At 42.0% G+C, this 27,583-nt stretch overlaps 2 protein-coding genes across 3 annotated transcripts; both read left to right on the forward strand.

The window, feature by feature from the left end:
- The first annotated feature begins 558 nt into the window (after nt 1–558).
- Nucleotides 559–8,092, forward strand: rnf217 (ring finger protein 217). The gene is made up of 7 exons (XM_079572097.1): nt 559–1,641; nt 3,741–3,962; nt 4,211–4,375; nt 5,679–5,776; nt 6,288–6,391; nt 7,392–7,463; nt 7,622–8,092. Exons 1-7 carry the CDS (start codon nt 700–702, stop codon nt 7,699–7,701), a joined length of 1,683 nt encoding a protein of 560 aa, XP_079428223.1. The 5' UTR covers nt 559–699; the 3' UTR covers nt 7,702–8,092.
- Nucleotides 8,093–10,847: 2,755 nt separating this feature from the next.
- tpd52l1 (tpd52 like 1) lies at nt 10,848–27,431 on the forward strand (the record flags this gene model as incomplete). 2 transcript variants are annotated; one of them, XM_079571848.1, is made up of 7 exons in its annotated part: nt 10,850–10,978; nt 12,255–12,353; nt 18,595–18,713; nt 20,847–20,995; nt 23,136–23,237; nt 26,266–26,326; nt 27,309–27,431. In XM_079571848.1, exons 1-7 carry the CDS (start codon nt 10,957–10,959, stop codon nt 27,429–27,431), a joined length of 675 nt encoding a protein of 224 aa, XP_079427974.1. In that variant the 5' UTR covers nt 10,850–10,956. The 2 variants fall into 2 exon arrangements, with proteins under 2 accessions (XP_079427975.1, XP_079427974.1); XM_079571849.1 differs by lacking the exon at nt 12,255–12,353 and having other exon boundaries at nt 10,848–10,978.
- Nucleotides 27,432–27,583: the final 152 nt, after the last annotated feature.

Raw genomic sequence — 27,583 nt, forward strand, 5'->3', positions numbered from 1 at the left:
TGCTTTAACATTGAATATGGAACACGCAACACTTATTACTATACAATATATAACTTAATAGTCCAGATATGCAAAATCTGAAAAAAAAATGTGTAATACCGGTGGGCCAGCTCGAGTAGTCATTTGGTATAGCCGCGCGGGCCAAATATAATTACATTGCGAAATTTGCCCGCGGGCCAGAGTTTGACACCTATGTCTTACAGACTGATGGCCCTCAAGCCAGCAGCCCTGTGGCCAGTCCGCCCCTGGCCATAAGACACGTTTTATATACTGTTTTTACACAACAACCACCAAAGCAAAAAGTGGCTCATCTCACCCCACTCTCCCCTACCACTCATTTCAAGGTTTGTACATGAATCCCATAATAACTCTCTCCTCTGATGAAAATAGTTTATTAAAGAATATGTACTGCTGGGACTGTCAGGACTATGGTTGGGAGCGTCGGGACTGCCTGTCATGTTGAAATCCTTGCACAGGGACTTTCTAATTAGATTGATTAAATGCAGGTGCCCATCTGCCAGGCAGCACGAGCGCACTCCGCCACCCACCCTCCCATTGGTCCGCCCGTGCGTCCTGCACGCTGACGACGCACCCGGAAGCTGCCCCGCTACCTGCTTTGTTATGTTTTGGTCGGAGAGTTGAACTCGAGGCTGCGCGAGCGGAGGACCACTCACTAAATGGGGCGCGTTGAAACGGGGCATGGAAGATGAAGGACCCATAGCCGACCAATGTACGATGCCGAGTTTTATCAGCAGTTTCGAGGAAGGGAGGGCCAGGTTGTCCCGCACCCTGTCGACTGAAACGTACCTCACAGGAAACAAAGTTGAGACACCGGTCATTGATTTGAACGGCCATGTCACCGCCTCGGACTCGCAGCTGCCCCGCGGGGAGCTGGACAGGGGCGCAGAGGAGGGGAAGGATGCGGAGGGCAATAACAACAACAACTGCAACAGCGGCGGCGGCAGCGGCGGAGGGGGAGGCGGGGAGAGACGCAGGGCTAGCGCAGTGGAAATACTACTGAGGAGAAATTTCGGAACCGTCTCGAAGTCCCCGTCGCTCTGCCTGAACGCCGGTACCCGAGTGTGGTGCGGTGCCGAGGGTGACAGCCACCGACGGATCAGCGCCGCGAGCCGCGATGGGAGCGAGAAAAAGTCCAGGCAAGAGACGGACGAAGCCGCCGTTCAAAACGAACACACCTCGAGTGACACAGCGGACGCAAACGAAGTTCAGATTGTTACAAATGAGTGCCGTAATGGGGGTGATGATAACAGTGGAAGCACGCTGAGTCTAAACGAGTCCTTTAGCACCAAAGAACACGTGTATTGCACTGTTTACTGCATTGCCAACGACGAAAACTTAAAAGACCACGAATTACCAAACTCCATTGAAACCCCGGCCTTTGAGCAAGCGGTGGAGTTAGAAATGTCCCCCTCTTCTAGCCCAGAGCCCGTGCTTTACACACTCGATGACCTAGTGGATCCTTTTGGAGACTTGTCCCACCGGCTCTCCGCGGAGCAGGCTGCAGCAGAGACTGCGGCACAGTTCTGCCCCGTGTGCCTGGAGTCTAAAACCACCATACCCCTTCCCTGCTGTGCGCTGACAGTGTGTGAGGACTGCCTGAAACTCTACGTCAGCTCTCAGGTTGGTAAAGGGACGGTGCCCAAATGCTCTCCCACTGTTGAAGCTGGGTCACTCACCAGCTGGTGCCTGTGTCCTTGAGCAATAACACTCGCACTGTTCTCTATCTTAGCCCACTGAGACACAGCCACACAGTTATCAGGTGTACTTGGACAGATAGGAACCAAAGCAGCTGTATACATATCCCAAAAGATTATGGATACTACTTAAAAGTGCATGAGAGAGTGAGGGCTTTTCCATCAGCTGAGACGAACGTGTTGGCACAGGGTGATAGCCTCCAGCTCAGACACACTTTGCAGAATCTAGGTCATAAATACGCAGTAATACACATATAATATTTATAGGACCTGTAAATACATCGTAATCACAGTAACATGAAACCTTCACTCTAAACATCAGCCCTAAGCAACTTCTAAAGCCTCAGTCTCAAAGTATCATCTTAAAAGAATTATTCTCGTGGTGTATTTCCACACTGAGAAGTTTCCTGCGAGGTTTACAGATGACCATGCCGTTTGACTATAGAACAATATAGTTTTATTATTCATGTATCTTTTTTTCCTGATAACATATATTTTTTGAAACTCACAGTCCTTTCGATTACCTGTCCGCTCAGCCAAGACATTAATAATAGATAAAGCATTTTCTGCCATTTATCATCTGCCTTAGTATTGTGCACTCAAAGTTTTGAGGCACGTTGCCAACGGCTGCTTCTGACCAGTGTGTAAGTGCACTGGGGCAGCCATTTTTCTCCTTAAGTGCCTTGTCATTGAGATGGTTCAACTCTGCTGTCCTCTGGTCTGAAGGTTTTGTGATGAACGTTCAATGTCTGACTGGTTTGAAAGCTGCAGTCTTACATTTTGACTTCTGTGGAGGCTATAAAACCGTTCTACACTGCCTTTTTATCTCATGGCTATCTGACGTTAAGGTAGCGAGGCTTGAAAAATGGCATGATAACAATAGGCTCTTTAGATAAGCGCAGTGGATGAGATAACAGTTGGCTAAACTGTCCTGTGGAGGTGGAATGATTTTATCCCTTAATGTATCCGTCTATTTTAGGATGAGCACAGCAGCTGCTGGGTCAGAACTGCCTTTTAGAGGCTGATTGTACGGCGCTTGAGAGATGGCACATGTTTCAGTGTTCAAAGCGTCTCTGCAGTGAGAGTTCCCAAACACCAGTGAACCAATTAATCCTGTACAAGAGTGTCCATGTTTCATCTAATTGGAGCTTGCCTCTTGACACGTGCATCATGTTAAGCAGAGCTGAATCCAGCCGGCGACCAGTCCAACCAGTCTGTGGTCATCAATGTGTTATGGCAACAATACCAACACAGCTCCAGTGTCTGCACAGGATGCTTTTCAAAATCATGTAACTGGCTTTCACTGAAGGAGTGTCAATGCACAGAGTGTGTAACACTATCTGAGGGCGCTCTGCTTTCTTACATTTCACTCAGGACTCACTGCATGTTTGTGTGTCAGTGGAACTGGCCCCTGTGGCTTTGACGGACAAACAATATCAATAGAGAAAGTTTGAAAAAGAAACCCAACTTTTCCTGAGGACATCGGTGTCCTATGTCCTTAAATAAACTGCAAACTAAACATAGATAATGTGTAATTCACCATTTCTATTCACACTGTGATGGTTAAACGTTTTATTCTGCACTATGTGTGGACTGAGCCACATTATTTATTGAAAATGATACTAAGATTTGTGAAACCTTGGCTTGTACAGTACACTGTTGTTCACATGGCTCAGTCACTCAGTGTCCTCAATGAGTAACAGAAATCACTCTAAGCCTAACTCTATTTACTCTAATATAATTGTAGTTCAGAGGTTTTCAAGCACCATATTTGGGAACAGGAATGTGCCTTCAAGGAACAAACCTAAAAATTGGATTATACCAAAATTTACACTCGGAACAAAGTGGCCTTTTTGTTGCTTAATAAAGAATGGCTTTTTCTCTTAATCTATTTTGTTATGGAACAAATCCCCTCATGCTCATTTAGAGTCAGTTTTTCTTATTGGAAAACTTCACATCTTAATCCATGTTGTAAATTGAGAATTATTTTCAATATGACATTAACAGTACCCCTGAAATGTCCAGGTGCGAATGGCCAAATCATACGTGAGCTGCCCCAGCCCGGACTGCGTTGGTTACCTGGAGGAGGGGATGCTGCTGTCTGTTTTGACCAATGAGGAAGTGGCGCGGTATCGATACTTCCTGGAACTGAGTCAGCTGGACTCGAGCACCAAACCCTGCCCCCAGTGCAGCCACTTCACCTCACTCAAGACACCACCCCCCCAACGCTCAGAGCACAAGTACAAGGTACGGGCGTGGGATATCCCGATGTTTCTATTCTCACTGTTTTGATTTGATCATGATTCATGTCGTAGCTGTCGCCGTTAAGAGGTAATGCAAAAAAGACTACTTTCCACTGTGTTACTAATAAACACACACATTAATACACACACATATTATATTGCAAAAGTTCACAATAATTATATAGGACTTATGGTGTTACACAATATTCTTTCAGCCTTTGGTTCATCTTGGTTCATTTTCATAATCTGCAGATTCAGTGTGACAGTTGCCAGTTCGTGTGGTGCTTCAAATGCCATGCGCCTTGGCACAACGGCTTGAAGTGCAGAGAATACAGGAAAGGAGACAAGCTGCTGCGGACGTGGGCCAACGTCATCGAGCACGGCCAGAGAAACGCTCAGAAATGTCCTCAGTGCAAGGTAAGATCAGCGAGTATAGGCCTGCAGTGTTTGTCTGTCTGTTTGCCGCTGAGCAGGTAGGTGTGCGGCCATAAGAACACATGATGAAGATTAGGATCAGGGTGGATGGAGAAATCAATGCGAGTTGGGAGGCAGGCAGCTGAGATGTGTGATGGATGGAAAAGCAAAGAGAGCCAGAAGGACATACAGGAACAAGGCAGTGCAGGTAATAGATGAAAATGATGATGATTATGTCTGCTCCACAGCCTTATCAGCTACATTTGCCAACACAGCCCTCCCCTTTCACTCTCATTATATCCAAGGAGACAATATCTAATTTAACAGCCACAAAACGACTGAAGGAAGACATAAATTACGCTAATTACCGGAATATGGGAAGTGTTTGCTCACAGCGGCAAATGTTTGCCATCTGTGTTCATTTTGCGCCTGTGTTTCTCTGTGACTTTCCCTTTGGAAGATGTACATAGCGGTGAGCTGAAACCAAGAAGCCTGCAAATTGCTGTCACGCTGGGTTTAGCTGAAAAGGGGGCCGCCCGGAGAGTTGGTGAACTTAAGGCACAGTCGACAGTAAAGCCGCTGCAGCCCCGGTGGCAAAGATCTATAGAGGGTAGTGTCGCACGAGAGGAGCGGCTCAACGTGATTTAGTGTGGAAAGAAAATATGTGAATTTTAAGTGTGTTTGAGTGCAGCAAACTCAGCTCTGCAAATGTGCAGTGGCACAGTCAACAAGGAGAACAAACACTCAGGCAGTTTGTAGAGGAACTGGTGAGGAAGTGTTAATTTAACTTATAGTGTTGACTTTAAGCTTCAATAATCTCCAAAGGTTTCAAATTCAGAATATCACTATAGAGAGATCGATAATGCCAGATGTATTGACTACATCAGTTCATTTATCATTGTGTGTATATATATATATATATATATATATATATATATATATCCTTTTTTTTTTTTGCATGTTGTGGAAAAAACAACAACAAAAACAACAAAACATTAAATCGTTAAATCAGAACATAAAAAGAAAATGTGCACAAGGATGATATTGATTGTTTATTGACAGGACGAGGGATAACCCTCAAAAAGATTAACATTACTGCCAACTACCAACAGGTCAGATGCAGCTTGTTGACTGTGCCTGTTAATCAGAAAAATCTGAAAAGTTACAGCACACAGTGGTTAAAAAGTTTTCACTGCTTCATGCTAATATGACGTAACATGTCATGTGTAATACAGACCCCTTTACAGTAATCCTCTTGTATCACTTTCCTCATGTGAAAGACTATCATGGGTTTGTTTTCCTGCAGATCCATATTCAGAGAACAGAGGGGTGCGATCACATGACATGCACACAGTGTAACACCAACTTCTGTTACCGCTGCGGAGAACGCTACAGACACCTACGGTAGGTTTGTTTTCCTGATGTCATTTTTATCTAATAGTACTTAGTTTAATGGGTAATGCTTTTACTACAGTGAAGGGCCACATTTATGAAGAAAGGTTTGCTCTGTCTGGGGTTGGTTACAGAGGCAGCAGTCTGAGCAGAGAAGCCCAGAATATATCCCAACCCAGATGGAGGTTTAACTTATTAGCGGTACCACCCATCTTTGTTTTCAAAAAAGCCATTCTCAGCTTTTAAAATTATAAGTTAATTCTCTCATACTGGACCGGCATATACCCAGCATGCGCTTAAAAAGGACCATTAGCAGCTGACGAATCTTCTTGGATGTTAGGCAAAACGTCCCCAACTCAAACTATAAAGCGGACTGCTAAAAACATTTCTCTACAGTGGAAAACTCCCGAACGACTGAGAGCTTAGTCCACCACGTGCACTTGAATGCGATGACGTTGCTGCGCGTGAATTCCTCCAGCTCAAATCCTTAATCTCTGACTTAAGGTTTTTTTTTGCTTTGTAGGTTTTTTGGGGACCACACCTCTAACCTCAGCGTGTTTGGCTGCAAATACCGCTATCTTCCTGGAAAACCTCATCTGAGACGCTTTGTCAGAGGCTCGGTCTGCGGTGAGTGAATCAGGGTCGTTTAGTGGAACTTTCTCTGAAGTTTCCCTTTTTAGAAATTTGTCTCTTTTAAGGCACCATGAGAGCGAAGAGATAAAAGATACGCAATCATGTGGTGTAATTGTAGGCGAATCAAAGGCGCCAGTGGGGCATGTAGTTCGGGGTGGACTGTGTGTTGCACATCAATGTCAGACGGGTTAAGGTTCACTTCATTTTACCCATAGGGAAATTAGTTATCTGCATTTAACTTTAATTTGGCAAATTTGAGGACGCATTCACTTAGGCCCTGACTCTGACATTATGACGTCTAATTCTTTAATGTCTTCTGGTGTTTATCTGGAGGCATTTTTGTGTGTGTTTGAATCATTGTGTGTCTAAAGGTTGTCTTTACTTGAGAGAAGAGAAGCAGCGAAACAGGTCAATGCAGAAGAGTAAAAAGCTCCACGTCCCACTCTGCAATTTTACATCCGGAGAAAGTATGCGCCCAAATATAGTCACAGGAATGCTCCGCGACATAGAGGAGTGCAGCTGACGATTCCTGAGGCCTTATGTAGAATAAACAGAACAGAATATTCAGCGTGTTTGGTCATAGATAAGATATTCATGACCCTGAGTGTTGAGTCCCCCCCCAAACATTTGTTAAATTGCTCCTTTTCCCATTGGAACAAGAATCGTAGCCGTGTCTAATTTTGTGCGTCATAGAAAGGGCTTTGTACGCTGGTGTGAAGATGCTACAAATTGGATTATTCCAGTTCTAACTCACTAAAAACACTTTGAGAGTTACGTAACAATTTGGAATGACTTTGCTTTTTTAATCCTGCACAACTATTTCAATTTGCAGGGTCCCTCTGATGACCCGCACATTTTTAGTTTTCACTCTCATTTAATCTTTTGCCGTTTGTTTTAAAACTCTCAGCTTTATGTAACCTCAGTTATATTCTGTATTCAGCCACTTTCAAAACACATTGATTGATAATTTGTCTTGTTTTTATTTCTTTTACAGCTACAAAGATACTGATCGCTCCTGTGGTCCTTGTGCTGGTGGTGGTTCTGGGGGTTGTTGCCCTCATAATAGGTAATTATGATATTGGAAAGAAAAGGGAAGGGGATCTTAAATGTATTGCGCTTTTCACATGAATAAAGGTGTGAATGCAAATCAATGACAAAATGTGTTATAAAAATGCAGAAATGATTCACAGTATCAATAAAACGATGACACCGTCTTGTGTGCAGGCTCGGTAGCTTTCCCCATCTACTATGTTTGTAAACGGAAGAAAAAGCAGCACTCTCAGGGTTCTGGACGCTGGATCTGACGCTCGTCCTGCGCAGTGTGCTCCTCTCCACTCGGCAGACAACAGCCACCACTACAGACCATGCCCACCATGACAAACGCCCCATTACGTCAGACCCACATGCCACATGCCTCAGGGAGCTGCCAGGCTGAGTCATCTCCAACGTCTCCAAGGCACGAGGCAGGTTCAAGTTGTTTTTATCTGGCCTCTCAGGTAAAGCAACAGCTGTAAAACCCCGAGGCTAGTCATTCACTGCTGCTGCAAAAGGCCAGAAGGTGTTCAGGCCAAAGGGAAAGCGAATACGTGTATCTACATATTGTACAATGGACATCAGCAAAAACGTCTCATTTTCTTTCCTGTTACAAGCAGGCAGCAGCATGCAAAACAAGTTACTACCCAAGACGTACCACAGATTCTTCTTGTTAGCTACAACTGATCAAAACAGTTCTGTAAATGGCCAAATTTACTTTTAACATGCTAAATCAAATGGTCGCTCTTTGTTACTCTACAAAAGGAGCAATAGATTCTGTAAGAAGAAACAGACGTGAAACCGAAATAATTAACAAAGCAAAAAGCCGTGGATTGTTTAAGATCCACATCTATTCTGTCTGTCAGACATAAACCCGCTCTTACTCCGCTCTGAGATCCTCCCTGTGCCCATGCTCTCGATGCCAAACTGCATTCTATGAAATAAAGAGCTGCTCAGTGACAGTTGTGCCAATACAGAACAGCACAGCATGTACCAGTGTTGAAGTGCTTTGGATTGCCTGAGCAAGTTGGCTGTGGTATGGTCTGTGTTGGAGAAAACTAATCTCCATGTAGGTAGGAAGATATTTGTAAAGCTCTGGTAACGGCTTTGTCTAATATTAGTGATGCCTGACTAATTATTATGTTACAAGGTTTATTTTTGTTTTTCAGTGTTTAAATAGGATCTGCTCAAACTGTAGACATTGATCTGTTGATGGAAATACTGATTTAGTCTTTTTATAGTTGTGCCCTGCTGCTGTGGCTTTTGCAGTGAAAGGAAATGTCTTTGTTAACAGTTTATTGTGTGACAGGAGGTTGTAACTCATTTACAGTAGTAAAGAGAGCCCATCGAACTGCTGCCTGTAGCAGCAGATCTCTAGGAGCATCCAGGGTCTTGAAAGGTCTGGCTGACTACAGTCCACCTGCTGTACGCCATTATCCTTTAACCTCTCTCACTGCTGCTCTGTTTCCTTTCACCCTGTGCCTTGGCTCTTCATTCAGTGTGAGATGGGACAGCACTGGCCACTGATGACCTCCTCTGAGGGGAGGGGAGTGCACAGAAGCCACTGCTGTGCCAGAACACTGATAATATACTGAGAACAGAACCTGAAGCTGGGCCACTTCACCAAAGAAAACAATGTCCTCTCCACACACATCTCTCTTTATGTTTCACACTTCTCACTAAAGAGAGGAGTGTGCTTGTTGGACTGCTTCAATTAACAAAGCACTTTGTTTAGTCTTGAATCTAAGGAGGAAGTACTTCACTTCTCAAAACTATGTTGAAACCAGAACTACACTTTAAATGCATGCAGATTGCAAACTGTGTTTGCAGTGCCATTTATTTTGCTTTAGATCCCCAAAAAAGAAGGACTCTTACAGCTGGGAAGTGTTGGAACCCTCCACTCTGCAGAACTCGTGCTCAAAAGTGAGAGTAAATAACTCTGGGACTGAATACTCTCAGGGAGTTAGTGTTCTCCTCGCACTACACAAAACTCTCCATCTACATTATGGCGCCTCCGAAAATGCTGAACAAAGATGCACTTTTTAAAAGTTTCCTTCTGCTCTTGCCAGAGCTGCTTAGCAGCCAGATTTTGTTCCAGGAAGTAAAAATCTGAATCATTTCAGTGTCAAAAATCTGTTTAGCCAAGCTTCTAAGTTTGCTCATCTCTGCCTAAGATGGCTCAACCACACTGAGAGATTCCAGCCAAAGGGACAATATAACATAAGAAAGCATAAATATTTAGTTTTTGTTGCACATGTTAAAGCCAAATGGATGAGGTCACAAGTACCGTCCCCAACAGTAAAACCAAATAATGATGTTAAATAATATAGAATTCAAATGGTAACACACACATTATGTATTGTATTATGGCACATACAGGATCATGATTAATACACTTTCATCTGATCATTTATTGTGTACTCAGGTCAAGAAACGCTATTGCTAACATGCACACTTTCAGCATCCATGTTTTTGACTCTCTCAATAAGACGCAGCTTTTATAATCTATAAAGTTAGAGTCGCCGGTGAATGGTAGAATGCTTCTGAAAACCTGAATCTCTGAACTTGTTACAAATGTAAGCCTCTGAATTTAAGCCTGTATGTTACTAATACTGTACATTTTCTGAATGTCTCACACAAGCACAGACAACTATAGGGCTTGACAAGGCTTTGTAATGTTCTGCTTAGTAGACTGTACAACTCAGTTATTTACATCCTAAGCAGCGACTGGGCAGCACTGCGGGGGGTTCATCTAATGTGTTACTGATCCAATAATGCCATAGAGCCACTCTTATCTGCTCCAAGAACATATTGCTCCCACCTGATATTATTTAACTGCCGAGCCTACAGAAATGTCATGCTCTGTTTTTATTTGACGGAGAATAAACTATGCTAATGCCAAACACTGTATTTTGATTCATCATTATCATAATCATATTTTTAAGGTTTCTATGTTTTTTTTTTATTTGCAGTGTCGTGAACTGCACAATTGGACACACTCAACAGAACTGAGGAACAAAACATATGTTATTCCACTACAAGGAAACATTATGTACAGGGCCTTTAAGCTGTGTCTTCAGTGTGTCAGCAGGTGTCACAGTTTCTCCATTGAAAGTCAACTTGAACAAAAGCATGTGCTCTGCAGACAGACTAAAAAATGCAAGGAATCCTAAATGACAGTGCATAACCTCCTTAGAATGAGTGAAAATGTCAATAAACATGGCTTTATGCGTTTGATAGCTACTTAATTAAGCTTTTATTTAATCATTTTTCGTTGATAATCATAAACTATGTCAGAAAAGCAAAAGTCTCCTTTGAAAGGGAAAAAACACCCTTCAGGATGCGCTTCAATCATATCCCGGTAAAGCCACTCATTGGTCAAATACCCGGATGCCCCGCCCTTGAACTGACCCAGCGCGTGACATCCGAGGAAACCCGAGTAAACCCGGAGCGAGCCGACTACCGGTGCGGCGCGTGTCATCCTCCACCTTGTCCCGACTCCCGAGAGGCTCACCTGACCGTCGCTGATGGAAACCCGACAACAACAAGGTGGGTTCCCTTCGGATACACGCACCGCTTATTTCACTTTAAAGCTTTTCCATTGTAACTTTAAATGTGCGCCTTTGGCTGTGCGTTCAAGCAAACTGCCGCAGGGCTGATATAATGAGTTTAGTGTGTAATCTTCTGACCTCAATGTCCGTGTTGAAGCATTGTCACATTCAAACCTATATAACCTTCTCAACATTACTGCATCTAACTTTGGAGCCCTTCTCTACAGCGCGGGGCCCAATGCCGCATGTTTATTTCTGTTTACGCAAGACTTGCATGGAAACTTGGGGTCAAAATGCGCGCACTGACCGGATACAATTTCTTACGCAAAAGTGAGAGGACTTTTTAAGGCAACTCTCAAAGTGCAAGGAGGGTGTACACTTAAACTAAACATAACCAAAGTTTGCATAGATAGTGTCTTAATTCACATTCCTGGGTTATTTGTGCACCAGTTAAATAGTTAACGAAGCGCTGCCACTGATAGGGGAGGGATGCAAGGTTATTATTACAGGCTGATTCACAACATAGACTGTATAGGACCAATAATATAAGCTACAACTAGACTGTATAGCGACCCAAAGTCAGCAAGAGCCCGAGTAATAGGATGATTTACTGTGTAGTTTCTGTGTAGGCGTCTATGTTAGTTTTACTGTATGGCACTGTTGGCATCTCTGGCCCCCTGGTTTAGCCTCAATTGATTTTGCAGCCATATGACCAGCCCCGGGGCTCTCATTTAGCATAGCCACATGACCACTGGACCAAATGAGAATCTTGTGACCTGAGGCCTGTGTAGATGGGAAAGCTTTGGACACCAGAAGAAGAGGAGCTTTGATGCATACTCGAGTTTGGTTCGGTGCCAGAATAATGAGAACTATGTCGTTTTTTCTGTTTTAAAGTGGTCGAACTGGACAGCCTGCACAGATAGAAAGCAGTGTGTGTTGCAAACAATAGTGTCTTTATGCTGGTCTTTAAATAGCGCCAAGCTGAGTTGTGGCATTTCACCACAAACAACCTCAAAGTGCTGCTCACTGACCATTGATCCGCGCATTTGGCTTTCTGTCATTCAATGTTTGTAAAGCGGTAACGTAAGCTATTTGGAAAACAGGAATGCGGTGTTCCTTGTTAATCCGCCGTGTGCCACTTTGGGGTCAGATATCCTGTTCTGAAGAAAGTGCACAGTCAGTTGAAAAGCGTCCAAAGATGAGCGTGGGGGGCGGGTGTTCCCCTGTGTTGTTGTGATGGGTGGACTGTATAGTGGAGTGTGTGTTTGCTGCAGAGCTGTACTCCAGTGTTCTGAGTGAGGCCGTGGTGGACTGGGCCAGCATGGGTCCCGACGGGGAATGGGTGAACTCGCGGCAACAGGAGAGAGACCGGGGTAAGACTGACCAACCAAAGAGTAAAACGAAACCTCCCCAAATCTGCTCTGTGCGACTCAGGACTGTCCCACTGCGGCTGATCACTAAAGGAAGTGATACGAGTTCAGGGCTTTACTGGAGAGACACATGTTTTTGACTGTGGTTGAAGATCTGTAAGACACATACACACTTAAATTGAAACAGTTAGCAGTTTAGGCAACATCTATGACCACTCATGAGGTCGTCAGTCTTCTCTTAAATGGTAAAGAGCTCCTTTCAATTGTACTCTGTTTACATAAATATTGATTTAAGGCGAGACACTGCAGGTGAAGAGGGAAACATTTTAAATTTAAATATATAGATTCAAATTTGTGGTTTTATTTTGTTGACATATTAGTTACAAGACTTTTTCACAGGGGATTTTGAAGATCTTGTTTAGTTTTAAAATAAGCTGTTCATTAGTGGAAAAATCTGTAAAAAAATTAATAAACCAGTAAACCAGGCAAGGAATTGGATATTGAAAAATCCCTCAGTCCAATGTTTGAAAATTTCAAGTCTGTTGGTGCTACTGACGTGGAGATTTTGTCGCCACAATGTGAGAAAAATGCCTTTTGAGAAAATGGCCTTTGAAATAACAATTTCCCAAATAAGTCTTGTTTCCAGGTGAAAGTTTATATGTTCAGAGACCAAAGTAACCTGGCCAGTAACACCAGACTGCTGTGTGCGCTCGAATCATTTCGAACTGCACAGCAGCCTGGGGACCATGGCCGAAATTTTCGCATGGATTTGGGAACCAATCACAGAACGAGGAGGGACGGCAAGATGATGACGAGCTATTCGATATACGGAAGCTTGTAGTTTGTTTATGGATAAAAAAAAAAAAAGTTTATTTACGGATCAAACAGGACAGCAGCAGACGCGATGGTATTTTTCGATCAAGCTTTAGGCCGTGTTCTAAATAGTTTAGCTCGAAAGTTTACAACGGGTACGTCATACGTCGTCTCATACGATGATACGATTGGCTGTGTCTACGTGCAGACGCATGAGAGACATTCATAGCGCCCAATAAACGGCCATGGACGATCGTAAACCACACCTCTCCTACGAGGAAATGATAAAAAAAATAGTTTTGCCTGCAGTGTCTCCCCTTAAACAATACATTGGACAATAAAAACTTATAAGAAGGATTAGTTTTGCTAAATGCTACAGTAGTAATGATGGTATTTGAGATTGCTTGTAGTGATAATAGAAACAAACAATGGTAGTGTAAATGTAGTAGCAGTACTTTCAGTCAACCCTGAGTTATCTTTCGCCTGTGGGGTTGTTGCCGGGTTACGCAGGTGCATGTCGTGGGGCAGCCCCCCTCTGCTGTGGGAGGGACGTCCTGTGAAGGCAGAGTGGATTTGGGGAGTGGAGGAGTGTGCTGTGAGGAGTGAAGTGTGTGGGCATCAGCGCTTTGCATTCTGTAATTAGCTTTTTTTGCTGAATTTTGCGCAATCTGCTGTTTCTAACCTCAATTATTATTACCAATGATGAAAGCTGGGATGTTTTCAAGGCTAATGTTGAATACATGTGGTACTAAATGTCAAATACAAGCTTTCCCTACACTTATGATGAGAAACTGCTTTACAAGCTCGAGCTGCACTACAGAGTGTGTCCCCTGAATGAGCTTTGTGGGGCTCAACAAACACTTGCCCAAATCTGTTTAAAGCTGTGCCGCACACCTCTTGGGACCCCTTTCTAGCCTTAAAGCACATATAGTCCAATGTCTTCCCTTTATAGTGGGTTCCCGACTGAAAAACACACAAGAATAATGCATTTGAATATTACAATGATCGCTCACTCCTCTCATTTAACATCAAGCTCACTCTCTATACGGATCAAAGTTGATAGAATGTGCATCGTGTTCAATCAAATCCCAGTCACTTCCGGCTTGGCTGAGCTTTATTATGTCTTATACACGATGAAATATGATTACATTGGCAGATTTAAAGTGTCTCTCTCTCTTTCGCCTTCATTTGTAACGACGATCAAATAGGACAAGCTTCCTGCTCCAGTTCACGCATCCGCAATTTCAACAGTGAACGCTGACACACGTTTCACTGGAGCTCCTACTCCTCGCAATCACATAGAGCAATCAAACACTGACTTTGGATTGGTAGACACAGGTTTGCTCAAAAGCACCCCCTGTAGCTTTTTGACATTAACAGCTTTAATCGTAATAAGTGAAGCATTTCTAACACTCTTAATCCAGCTGCGCAAAAGACAACGTCCTGCATGCTGAGAGGTGGATGGGGGGAAAAAGATACAAGAAATCGAATAAAAACACACTCCTACATTTGTGACAGAAAGCCGAGTGTGTGTGTATGAACCGTGACTTTGCTCAGGAGTAAATGGGGCGCAGCAGCCGCACACAGAGGAGCAGCACTGGGGACAGGAGGCGCAGCGCTGGGACATGTCCACCACCTGGGACATGCAGCTGGACTGCGCAGGTGAACAGGGACTGGCCACAGCAGTGAGTGGACAAAGTAGTGGAACATTCACCAGCTCCGGGATAATCTCTGTGTGAACCCGTTAGTCTCTAGAGGTCACGCTTGTGTTTGCGCCAAGTTGGAGAAGTAGAGTCATTCGGCTTTGGAAGTGTTTAAAGGAGAAGCAGTGACAAAATGGCTGATAAAGTGGTAAAAAAAAAAAAAAAGTGCTCGACTAAGAGAGCTTGCTTTGCACAATAACAAATGGAAAATCCCTGTGAACAAACCATAGCAAGACTATAAGTAGGTTAAAATCAATGTGGAATATTGGCAAGAGCCTATACATTTCTATTCCTCCAATTTGAAGCAGTACTAAGTAACTCGTGCCCCTAGAGGCCATAAACGCCAATGCAGGCGTCGTAGCATGTTGCGTTTTTTTACTCATTAATTGTCCGTGAGAGAAAATACTACGCTGACAGAAAAGACAAAGAGAGAGAGGGATATTGTACATCCAATTACACAATGGAGATCATTTTTTTCACTCAAACTTGGCTGTAAATACTGTTTAAGTGGTGCTAGCCCGCAGTTAGCTTTGCCTGTTAGCCTTTTAGCTTCTCCTTTTTGATGCCATTAGTGTGCATTGGTGCTGCAAGTGTGGTTTTCTGGCCAGAGACACCAGGGGGAGATGAAAGCCCGCCCTCCCCAATCATCCCATTAACACTTGTATCACCCCCAGAGGGATTAAAAAAGGATTTAAAGTTACTTACTACTGCTTTAAGTCCAACATTTTGCACGTTTCACTTCTCCTTTAAATTGTGAATAAGCCTCACGCACTAGCGGCTGTTGATTGTAGAAAATAACATGAAAATCCGGGGACATTTTTAAGCTCAAAAACATATTTATCTTTTTTCTTAAATGTCCCACACTGGTGCCAGGCATTTCAAGCTACCAATGAGCATCACACGTACCTTAGCATTCCTTATAAGTAATGCCAAAACAGCATATCAGATCAGTTATTCCCTCTCAAGCCTTGCAGTGTCATTTTTTACATATCATAGCTCTAAAAACAGCACAGATCTGTTATATTCTAAACACACTGTGCCGTTTGTTTTTCGGTTAACATTATGGCACCATGTGACCCTCAGAGCAAGGACATAGATAGGGCGTGTTCAGAATGCAAGAAATTAACTATTGTGGCTTCTATAGTATGCATTATTGAGTTTTTTTTTTTTCTTTTTCTACAATACTCACTTTGTCAGCAAATGTTGTGCCATCGATTCACAAAAAAGAGAAGTGACCGAGCACACTTGCACACTCGCACAGTAAAAGTAGTATTCGTCCCGACATCATGTGATTTCAGAGTTCCTGCTTTAGTCTTGGCTGCATGCCCTGATTGTAGTCGCTGTTGCCTGTGAAACATAGTTTGCATGTTGTGGCTTAGGAAGAGCTTGTAGTTACTGTTTTGCTGCCCATGTTTGTACTAATGTGATCTGTCTCGTGCCCTGCTCCGTGTGAAGACGGAGGATATGGCGCAGGTATGGTATTCAACAATAATTAACGAATAAGTGACACACACACACAGTAGTACAGCTGCTCATATTTGCCTTTCAAATACTTGTCCACTTAGCCGCGCTGATTGGCGAATGTGGTCATAAATTAAAGAGGAACTTTTTTTGTTGTTTGAGGGTCGGTCAACTGTAATCAAGCAAACAAACCGAAAAAGTCCACCAAAGCAGAACCCTGTGTTGAAGCAAGGCCAGTGATTTGAACCGGTGTGCCTTCATCATTTGCCACAGTGGTTTGCCACAATCTGAATTTTGCACCGGAAAAGTTAGAAAAACAACTGTCACGGCTCAATTTTTATTCTAAATTAGCCTGGTTTCCTTCAGATTCTCACTCTTCATCGCGTGTCTTTGAACTCTTGTACTTTATCCGTGAACGAAAAGGTTTGAACGTCTTTCGCAGCGCTTTCGTCATGCTTTTCCATCGATTTGGCCGTGAAGTACACAATGCTACCTCTAACACCTGATCAACATTTACAATTTAGAGCACATGGTTTTTATGTTCTTGTATTGATTATGTTTGCTGAGATAATGTTGGGGGTAAGTTTTAATCAAAGTTTTGCACCAGGGAAGTTGCAATTTTGTGAAAAGTTGGAGAAAAAGTATACATTTTTTTTTAAAGGTGCACTATGCAACTTTTGAAGTAAAAAAAAAAATCTTAATATTTCTGTATTTGGCCTTGTGGTGACTCTGTGGTGGCTTTATGGGTGCAGCATGGCACCTTTGCTTTCCCTCACAGTGGCGTCTACAATGCTCCAGAATCAATTTTTGGGGGGTTTCTGGCCAGTTTCTGGTACGAACCCATAAAAACAGCTGATCCTGGATTATTATAAAGGCCACTGTGAGGGAAAGCAACGCTGCACTGAGTCACTACAAGGTCAAATACACATAAATATTAAGATTTATTTTTATTTTTTTCACTTTAAATGTTGCATAGTGAACCTTTAAAGATGTAAAGCAAAAGTGACATGAGAATTTGGATAGAATGGGACTCACTCGTTTACCGAATATAGGGTTTGGTCGTATAAATATTAAAAAATGACCAGGAAAAAGTATCTGTTTCTATTTTTCCTGCAACTGTTGTGTAACGGGTGTAGTTGTATTTATTTTCTTGCGTACAAAAAATACAGAAAAAGTAGAGGATAAGCCCACCCACGACCCATAACATTTGTCTTTTAAAATCAAAGCAGAAAAAAAAGACAATAGCAACAGCAAGAACCAATCGTGTTATCTAATTTCGCTGGATTTTTTAAAACATTCAGAAAAAAACAATAACATTTATATGGGGAGTAAAAACGTAGTTTGGTGGAAATGTACAAAATTTGGGAGAAAGTTCCATTTGGTCGTTCCAATCGAAAAAGTCAATGAAACCCTTGTCATATTTGTCATGGAGTTACCATAGCGATGACCAGAACTCCCCGTTTACTCTAATGGACAAATGGTATAATTGCACTATTTAACCAAATGACAAGGGCAAATGGAAACATTGTTTTTTCTCATTGCTTATACCATAAGGTTTCCACAAATATATAGTTTTCATACTCTCTCAACAACAGTTTGTCCATTGTCTCTGATCGGTGGTGGTGGTGGTGGTGGTGGGTCACTTCCTGGTTGCCGTTGTTGCCACCAATGCACAATATTTCCTATTTTGCTAAACCTATATGGAGTGTTGTGGGGTGGAACGTTCTCGTCTGTCATTTGAACCCTCGCGTTGCTAAAGTTTATTACACCGGACCTTTAAATCCCATCTATCCCGAACTAGTCAAAAAAAAAAAATCATCTGTAAAGGAATCCCGTAATCCAGCCTAACCTCATGCACCAGAAGTCACAGAAGAAGCATATTGCCTTGTACATTTGTGTGTCAATGAGCGGGGCCTGATAATCCGGGGTTAATCCAGATTAGAGCCCGACACGCTGCAGCCGTTTGTTACGTAACCTTTGAACAGACACGGCCATAAAGGCAGAGTGTCTGATTCCCAGGCTGTGGACAAGACAGGGAGGCGAGGCCGAAGCTTGTATTCGTGCATCCAGTCAGTTCAAGGTTGATGAGATAGAGCTGGAGGGTCTGGTGGTATTGATATTGTAAAGGAAAACACACATACTACACAATACACGTCATTGCAAAGGGGGATAACATCAAACCTTTCCCCCTCACAAGCTACTTAAAATAAGAACGCTTTGAGAATGCTTGAGTATCTGTGGTCTATCGTCTGTGTTCGATGTCGCAGGTTTCCTGGAGTCTCAGCCGCTCCGAGAAGCCGATGAAGACCTGGCTTCAGAGATCAACCTGAGCAACTCCATCATGACGGAGGAGGAGAGGGAGGAGATTCAGCGGGAGCTCACCAAGGTTCACTTTCTTGCCTTGAATATTGTGATGCGATATTTTACTGAAACGTTTAAACCGCTTAACCCCCAACTAAACCGAGCACATTTTCTCCAGTTCGGCATTGCCCAAATATAAAAAGCTTTTTGGGAAAAAAAAGTGACAGAAGAGCAACAAAAAGTGATGAAATAGTGTGAAGAAGTGGCAATGAAGATGAAAATGTGATGAAAACTCAACAAAACAAACAAAAAAGCGTTAACAAAAGTGGCAAAAATTGACAAAAAATGTGATGAGATTTGTTTAGATCAGTTTGGGTCTTAGCTTTCAAATGAGGCGTGACACTGGCTGTGAACTCCAGTGGAGAAACGTAGATTTGGGTAAAGCCGAACTTTGCATCAAACTGTGTCAAAATAAAACTTAAAGGTTTGTTTCAGGAGTTTTGACATGGGGCCTCATTTCCTAGTTATCCAGAGTGTTGTTGATTTCTGGAGATTTGTTTTTCATGCATATTTGAAGAGTTTAGTGGTGATCGGCTAGTGCTAGGCTAGCACATTTCTACGGTAACTAGTAGCCTGCATTAAAACAGTCTGCAGTGCACCTGAGGCAAATCACTTATAACACCAGTCGCCTGGCCTGACAAACTACCTGCTTTTTCATAGATATTTCAAAGACATGTAATCTGGGAGCGAGCATGATCTCAACAATTTCCCGGTGGGCGTGATTGACAGACGGCATCAACCAATTAGAGCAACGCTAGATACGTTGCAGGAACAAGCGGCAGGAAGCCTTTTCAAAAACTTCCTTTTTTACGAGGAACGCCTCGAACGCCGCTTCTTGCTCCGGTTTTAGGGATTTTATTGTTTTCCAAATGATTTAAAACAGATGAAAAAGAAAACAGTTTACCGTCACCGCGCCGCCATCTTTAATGTGTTGGAAGAGTGCGTGGTGGTGACAGGTGACGGCTTCAGTCTCTTGGTGCGTGATTGAACCGATGTGGGTCAAATCGTGAAATGACAGGCAGCGAGCAGCCGCCCAGACGGATCTTCTTTTGAACAGAAAGGAGGAGTGTCTGGTAGGCCAGGCAATAACACCGGACTGCCAATATAAATGTCTGTGTCGATATACGTTATTTAAATGCAAAATGGTTAAAAATAATTCTATCAACTTTGTGGTTGTAAGCCACGCAGCGGCGGAGTGATCTGCCGGAAAATAGTCCCTCAAAATGCAGTAATTCATGTGATGCAAGGTCAGTTATATTTAAAAAATTGCTCGGTAGTCTGGTGTTTTAAATGATTTGCCTCAGGTGCACTGTGCTTGGGTCAGACTGTTTTTAATGCAGGCTACTAGTTACCACTAGCCTAGCACTAGCCTAGCACCACTAAACGTTATTTAAATGCAAAATGGTTAAAATTATTCTATCAACTTTGTGGTTGTAAGCCACGCAGCGGCGGAGTGATCTGCCAGAAAATAGTCCCTCAAAATGCAGTAATTCATGTGATGCAAGGTCAGTTATATTTTTTAAAAATTGCTCGGTAGTCTGGTGTTTTAAATGATTTGTCTCAGGTGCACTGTGCTTGGGTCAGACTGTTTTTAATGCAGGCTACTAGTTACCATAGACATGCGCTAGCCTAGCACTAGCCTAGCACCACTAAACTCTTCAAATATAAGGACTGCATGAATTTAAAACATACATCTCCAGAAATCAACACTCTGGATAACTAGGAAATGAGGCCCTATGTCAAAAATCCTGAAAATCCCTTTAAAACATACTTAGCCACTTTACCCCCACGTGAACTGAGCACATTTTCTCCAGTTTGGCTTTACCCAAATCTAAAAGCTTCATGAAACAAGTCTCAAAATAGCTAAAAAAAAACGCCCCCAAAAAAAAGTTATGAAAAAGCAAAATAAAAGCCACAAAAGAGAGATAAAAACACAACAAAAACGTCAGTCTTAGCTTTCAAATGAGGCATTATACTGGCTTATAGTCTGTCAGCTCTCCAGTAAAGAAGCTTTAAGATTAGGACAATGCTGAGTTCGCAAAAAATGTGTACATGTCAATGTATTGTGGCTTCTCGCGTCACCTAATGTTACGATAATGTTGATTTGGAGCTCCCTAATGCAGCGCTTTGACTGTTTGTGTCGTTTCCCTCGTTGCAGCTGGAAGAGGAAATCAGCACACTGAAGCAGGTCCTAACGTCCAAAGAAAAGCAACACGCCGAGCTCAAACAGAAACTGGGTCTCACTCCTTTAAGCGAGCTGCGGAACAATTTCAGCCGAGGATGGCAGGACATGCAGAACTCCACAACGTAAGTTCTTTTGGAAGCCGCTCAGAACCTTTTTTTTTGTTGTTTCTGTCAACACTGCGCACTTTAGCGAGAGGTCACAGGAACACGCAGTAACCGTTAACGGACGAACCACTCAAATCTGAAATCATGTCACTGTTGTGCTAAATCCAATTGAAAGAACATTATCCTCGGGGCAAAAAAACTGCAGAGTGTAGCTTGTGATTTGTTATCTTGGTCGCGCACACAAAAGCAGACGTCACAAACGCGATTACGGAGCAAAGCAAATGGCTCCCCTCCGCGCGACCTCTGCGAACACTCGTAATTGCTCTCAAGGGTTTGGTATAATTTCTAGTTCGTACTCCAGACCACTGTAGCCCAAAAAAGTGATATGCGGGTCCTCTTTTAATCATGTTTATACCCATTATTAGGCTGTGTTCGGGGCTCGACATTCCAGTAACACGAGCCAAATCGTGCTACATTTCCATTTTTGGCTCATGGCTCTTCTTCTGTCACTAACCACATTAGTTCGCCCAGATTATCTGAACACGTAGACCTGAACCTCTGCTGTTCTACTGAGTGTGCACCCTATTTATAGTACACACTTCTAGAATTGGGAGTCACATATTTTCGATTTATATCCCTCATAAGTCAACGTTTCCCTTATAATCATTCTTATATCATAAATAGGGCTGAGTACTGTTACATTTCTTTCAAACTTTACTTGAATGATTTTTTTTTTTTTTATGCCTATACTAAATTATTTGTCATATAGACCCATAAAACAGATTAATAATGTTAATCTATTCCTTTTCCTTACATTTATATTGCATTTGTATCATTTGCTTGAGGGGAAACAACCAATAAACCTTCTTAGCGACAAAGGTTTTTCTTATTTTTTTCCCAATTTTTCAAACCATTTTTTTTTCTCAAATTTTCCATATTTTTTTCAATCCCTTCCCCCAAATTTTCCCACTTTTTCCAAAATTCTATATTTTTTCTCTTTTTTTAAAAATTGTTTCTTGCTCTAAATGTCGCCCCCCCCAATTATTTCCAAATTTACACAATCCCCCCCCCCCCCAATTTTCCAAATTGTTTCCCAATTTTGCCCTAAATGTTCCCATTTCCCCCCCAATTATTTCCAAATTTACCCATTTTTTTTCCACAATTGTTGCCTTTTTTCCCATTTTTTTTTTCTGTCTTCCACATTTTCCCCCCAATATTTCATGTATTTTTTCTTCAAATATCCTGAAATTCTCATTTTTTACCTCCAAATTTTTGCCCGAAACATTGCAGCAGCAATAGATGTTTTAAAGACTGGGATGGAGTGCAGGAGCTTTTGTTCATTTTGCCCCAAAATTTCCCCAATTATTTCTTTTTTTTTTTTTGTTATTGCCCTTTTTTTCTTGTTCTTTTTCTTTTTTTCCAAATTTTGCCCCAAATTTCCCCAGTTTCATATCTTGCTTATAAAGATTTTATATTTTGTTTTTGGCACCAGCTTTTATTTTTTTGGTTACCTGCAGTACCTAAACTTTTTTTTTTTATACCAGACTGGTGTTGTTTAACGGTACCCAGCCCCATCATAAACCTTCACCACTTATTCAAATGTGGCTGGTGAAAACATTACCAGTCACAGTGACCACAAAAATCAACTGTCCCGTCCTCCAACTTTACATGAAACTACAAACTCTTTACAATGTTATAAAGTGACAAGACACAACCGTTTGATGATGAGGTGCCGGCTTGGTGCTTTTATCTCGACCGAGAGACGGAGAGAGGAGCGTCTCCCGTGGCCTCGCTTCTTATCCAATTACACCTGGACCTGAAGCTCTCTTACACACAGCGGCTGGTCTCATCTATAATGGACTAGCCTCCTTCCAGCGGGTCCTGCTTTAACACCGCTCACGGCTACACAGCGGCAACAAGAACGGGTCAATGCACTGCTCCCACAATTAAACTCCAAAATCAGTGCTCACTCATTTCCATCAGGGCTATTTTCTTTTATTTACACATTAAAACATAGCACAGTGAAAATACGACACAATATAGTTTTAGTTTATTGTTTTACAGTTTATTGTCCTGCTTTTTCGAGACGATGCTATCCACAGTTAGAGCTGCTGTTCCAGTTGTTTCTACACTAAAAGGGAGTTTGGCTTTTGTCTAGGTACAGAAAGACTTCAGAAACACTGTCTACAGCCGGACAGAAGACGACAGCAGCCTTCAGTACCTTCGGCACTGCCATTACAAGGAAACTGGGAGATATGAGGTAAATAAACACTTTACTTCATATATACGGATGAACCTTTGTTAGAGTTGCTTCTCCTTCCCTGTATTAAACAATCAGTTAGGTTAGTTAACATTATCGTCTTTGTGTTTGTGTTAGTTCTTGTTTTGGCCAACTTTTCCCGTGGTTTAGTTCTATTTTAGAGCTGGTTTACCCTTAATCAGACCTGGTATAGTCTTTTTTTACTGACAGGTTAGATCTGGAGGCTCTCAGAAAGTCCAACATCAAGCCGCTGATGTATATCTTTAGATCAAAGTTTTGATGCCTGTTGGGTCACAGCGACAGCATTAATTGATGTGATTTGTTTGTTTCAGCTTAAATAAATATGTTTTCCTTCCTATTTAAAAAGAAAGAAAAAAAGCCAACTTCTTTAACAATAAAAAAATAAATAATAATCTTATTTTGGCCCCAATTTTTTCTTGTTTATCAATTTTTCCCCCCTAATTTTTGCTCATTTTTTATTACTAATATTTTCTCAATTTCCCTTTTTTTTTTTATCACCCCCCCATTTTTAACACACTTTTTTCTTATTTTTGCCCCAATTTTTTTGTTTGTTTTCCCAACTTTCCCTATTTTCCTATTTTTTTTTCTCCACATTTTTTACCCAATTTTTACCCCCATTTTTCTAAATTTTCCCCAAATGATTCCCCATTTTTCACACATTTCCTGACCTCATACTGCAAATTTAAATACAGGTATTGGAAATAGTATCATTCCGGTATCGGTATCGAAAACCAAGTATCATTTAAGTACTGGAAAGGAAAAAAAAATGAACGGTAACCTGCTGACTCATCAACGGTATTCCTCCACTGTAGTCTAAAAAAAGTTAGTACGCAATTATACTTTACTCTTTGTCTTTGCATAAACATAAAGTTGCTAGGCTGTTCCATAACAACTTCTTGATTAAGAATTCATGAGTATAACACAATAAAGTCAATCTAATTAGAGACAATAAATTACATTATAACAAAATGATCTGAGATGAGCTAATTCCAAGCGGGCGCCAGAGTCTGTCGTTAAACAGCCCTCTTCCTCTTGCCTCTCCTGTCTGCTGCGTTATATAAGGCAGCATTAAGCCGTTTCCTTTGGTCGTGAAAAAGCTTGAAGGCAAAACTCTTTCTCTCGCGTCTGTGACTTTTGCCTCTGTCAGTTCTCCCTTTGTTCGCTGAGTGTGCCTTGAAGAATGTGTCTAGTGTTGGCATTGTTCCGCAGCTGCAAAACAGGCCATTAAGAGCTGGAGATGACAAACAAGAGTGCGCCGGTGACATCCTCATCCTTGTTAGAGCACGGGTTGAGGCATTAAGTAGCTACATGGGTCCCTTTTTGTTTTATGTGAATCTTATCTTTATATATTTCAGCCTGGTTGGTCTAGAGTTACTGTTCCCTCGGAGGTATGTTCTGACGCTGAGGAGGAGCGGAGCCTCTCTCAACTTTGTCATTTGCTGTGCAGAATTTCAAGTGTGATTTGGTTTGGACTGCTGCGTATCTGCTAGTACTTCACACAAAAAAAACCTTTCTGATAGTTTCTCACACATAGAAAAGATAACATGTTTGTATAGATTATGTATTTCTCCCGATTGACCTGATTTTTTTCTCTAGTAGTGGAACTGCATTTCGAATATGTGAAGTTTTTTAAAAAGCATGGTTTTGTCAATTTTCTTGCAGTGGAAGAAGCTTTTTTTTGGGCATGTTTATGAAATATTATTGACCTCGTCTTGTTGCACTCAATCGTGTGTTCTCTGTATCTTCCTCATGCTTCCTCAGGTCTGCGTCAATAGGGTAAGCATCACACAGACGCCCAGTACTTAACCTCAACAAATCCAGTTTACAGAGGTTCAGGTCAGCTGATCGCACTAAGTGGACGCTCTTGAGCCAGTCAGATGACTGTCCTGCCGTGCAGCATCGAGTCGAATCCCATTGATTTTTGTCACTGATATTACATTTTCATAATACTGTATCATGTGAGCAAAACAATGTATGGGAATCTCAGGCTTAAACATTATCTTCCAAAAGCTTCTATTTCCAATTGTGTCTTTCTAAATTGTATGTACATCGAATAAGCTAAACTACAGGTTGCATATTGTCCATTTTTGCATGTTCCAGGCTAGTACAGGAGGGTCCAAGTAAATTTCCCTGGGGGCCAAAATATATTGGAAGTGTATTGCTGGGGTCCACAAACAATAGCTCCGGTAAAATATGTTTTATTGTGTTAATTGAAGGGCAAATATTGACTTAACATTCACCAACTCTAATTGCTCTCTTAAGACAATAATAAAGCAGTGATTCAGGCTCGATCCAAGATGAAGTATCTGAGATGAAGTAGTGAACTGCTACATTGTGGTCAATGCTTATTCACTCCACACTCTGTGGTGGTAAGATACTATTTACCGGTTGGCTATAATGTGTTGTTTATATCCTGATCTCTTTTTATGTCTGTGCCCTCTTCTGGACACATGTGGAATTATTTTTTATATTTAAGCTGCCCCCTAGTGGCTGGAGTGAGCATTCTGGTTATTTCTTGAAAACTCAGACTTTTTTTTGGGACATACTCAGCAATCTGAGCTCTACAAGTTTTGGGCCGTATTGAATCATCCTGTTGGAGACCCCTGGTCTAGTATTATACAGAGGGGGGCAGGATACTGTATTTGCCTTGAATGTGTTTGTGTGTGCTAATCATTAACTGCTCTTCCACTACGCTCTCGGGACAGCTACAATATCAGGCAGTCTATGAGCATGCCCACCATGAGGTAATCACTCACTTCTCTATCACGCAAGTCCCTGTTCAACCGCATTTTTTAATAACATTGCATTATTTGTTCATTTTGTTGTTAATGAATACACAAGACTCATGCATGTAAACACCCCACGACCGATTGTGGCCTTATTAAAAAATGCAGCTCTATACAGTCCTAAAAAACAAAAACACATCCAGTCTGGGGTAAAACAATGTAAAATATGGATTAGATATTGTTCTCTCCAGAGCTGACTGTATAGTGTTCTCTGTTTACAGGAACTCGCCCAGTTTCAAATCCTTTGAGGAGAAAGTGGAGACCACAGTGTCCAGTATCAAGGTAATGCACACACACGTGTTACTTCAGGGGTGTCTAAACTTGTTATCATGGAGGAGGGCCAAAGATTCACCCGAGTGTGTATGAGAGACTCTTTTATTTAGGCTTGGATCCTTAATGCCAGCTATTTCGCACAATAAAATGTTAGTTTTTGAGGTTTTATTTTTGTGGAATTATTAAACTTGCAGCAAAAAGTATTATCCACCAATTCAATAAGAAGCCTGAGGGGACCAAGCGTAACTTCCTGTGGTTGTGAGAATGTAAACAAAGAAATTAGTATTATCATTACTGCCTCTCAAAGAAAAGAACAACACATGGATTTCTATGTAATTACTGGTTCTCTGTGAGTTGCTTTTACTTCTATGTTCCCATGTTTACATTTCACACACTAACAACTGTTTCCTATCTGGCTCAGTAAAGTAGCTTTAGCGTTAGTGTGTTTGTCTGTTTTGCCAACAAGGTTATTCATACAACTCCCTGGCCTCGTACACTGTGTAAATTGTAAATACATGCGTGCAAATGCAGTCATTTGTCTTTCATAAACAGTACGGCTAACGAGGTAAACACCGATTCTGATTAAGTAGGTGAATTGGAAGCACAAGGGTCAAGATTTTCCATTATTGGCCACAAATGTGCTGTGCATTCGGAAAGATCAGACCCTCAAGTGCTTTTAAAAACAGCCTTATTCTGAAATGGACATAACTGCATGAAGGAGGAACATTATTAGTGTTGGAATGTATTAAAAGAAGGCTACATGAAAATTATTGTGAAACTAAAAAAGTGGAAAAGGTGCGGATACAGTTGTTCTCAGATGCAGTGGTTCGTATGGCACTAACATGCTCGTGAAATATAAATCCATCCATCTTGGGTCACAGAGGCATCAGTGCAAGACCTCCCGCACCTCACCCATCTTCTATAAAGCTCCTCTTCAAGGCGGAGGAAGTGCAAATAACACTACAAATAATAACCCCCCTCTCTCCCGTAGACAAAAGTTGGAGGGACGGGACCCGGCGGCAGCTTTGAAGATGTCCTGTCGTCTGCAGCGAGCGCCAGTAACCAGGACATGCCCACCAACAACATGACCGGTGCTCCCGATGGCTCCTGCTAAACTACTGACATGGAGCAGCACTTTCGCCTACCCCACATGAGACTGAAAGATCATCCAGCAAAGTCTTTTACCTGCCCTTAAGAAATTCCCTTATTATGCAATTTATGGACCAAATAATAACTCGTGGACTGCTGCAAAAGCACAATTCATTA

The sequence above is a fragment of the Gobius niger genome (genome assembly GCF_951799975.1).
Source record: "Gobius niger genome assembly, chromosome: 15".
Classification (NCBI taxonomy): Eukaryota; Metazoa; Chordata; class Actinopteri; order Gobiiformes; family Gobiidae; genus Gobius; species Gobius niger.

What these genes read in the sequence shown, in the direction of transcription:
- rnf217 (XM_079572097.1), top strand. Translation starts at nt 700, where the DNA reads ATGGAAGATGAAGGACCCATAGCCGACCAATGTACGATGCCGAGTTTT. An exon ending in AACTCTACGTCAGCTCTCAG is followed by an intron (nt 1,642 to 3,740) that starts GTTGGTAAAGGG and finishes TGAAATGTCCAG; the next exon opens with GTGCGAATGGCCAAATCATA. An exon ending in GAACGCTACAGACACCTACG is followed by an intron (nt 5,777 to 6,287) that starts GTAGGTTTGTTT and finishes TTTGCTTTGTAG; the next exon opens with GTTTTTTGGGGACCACACCT.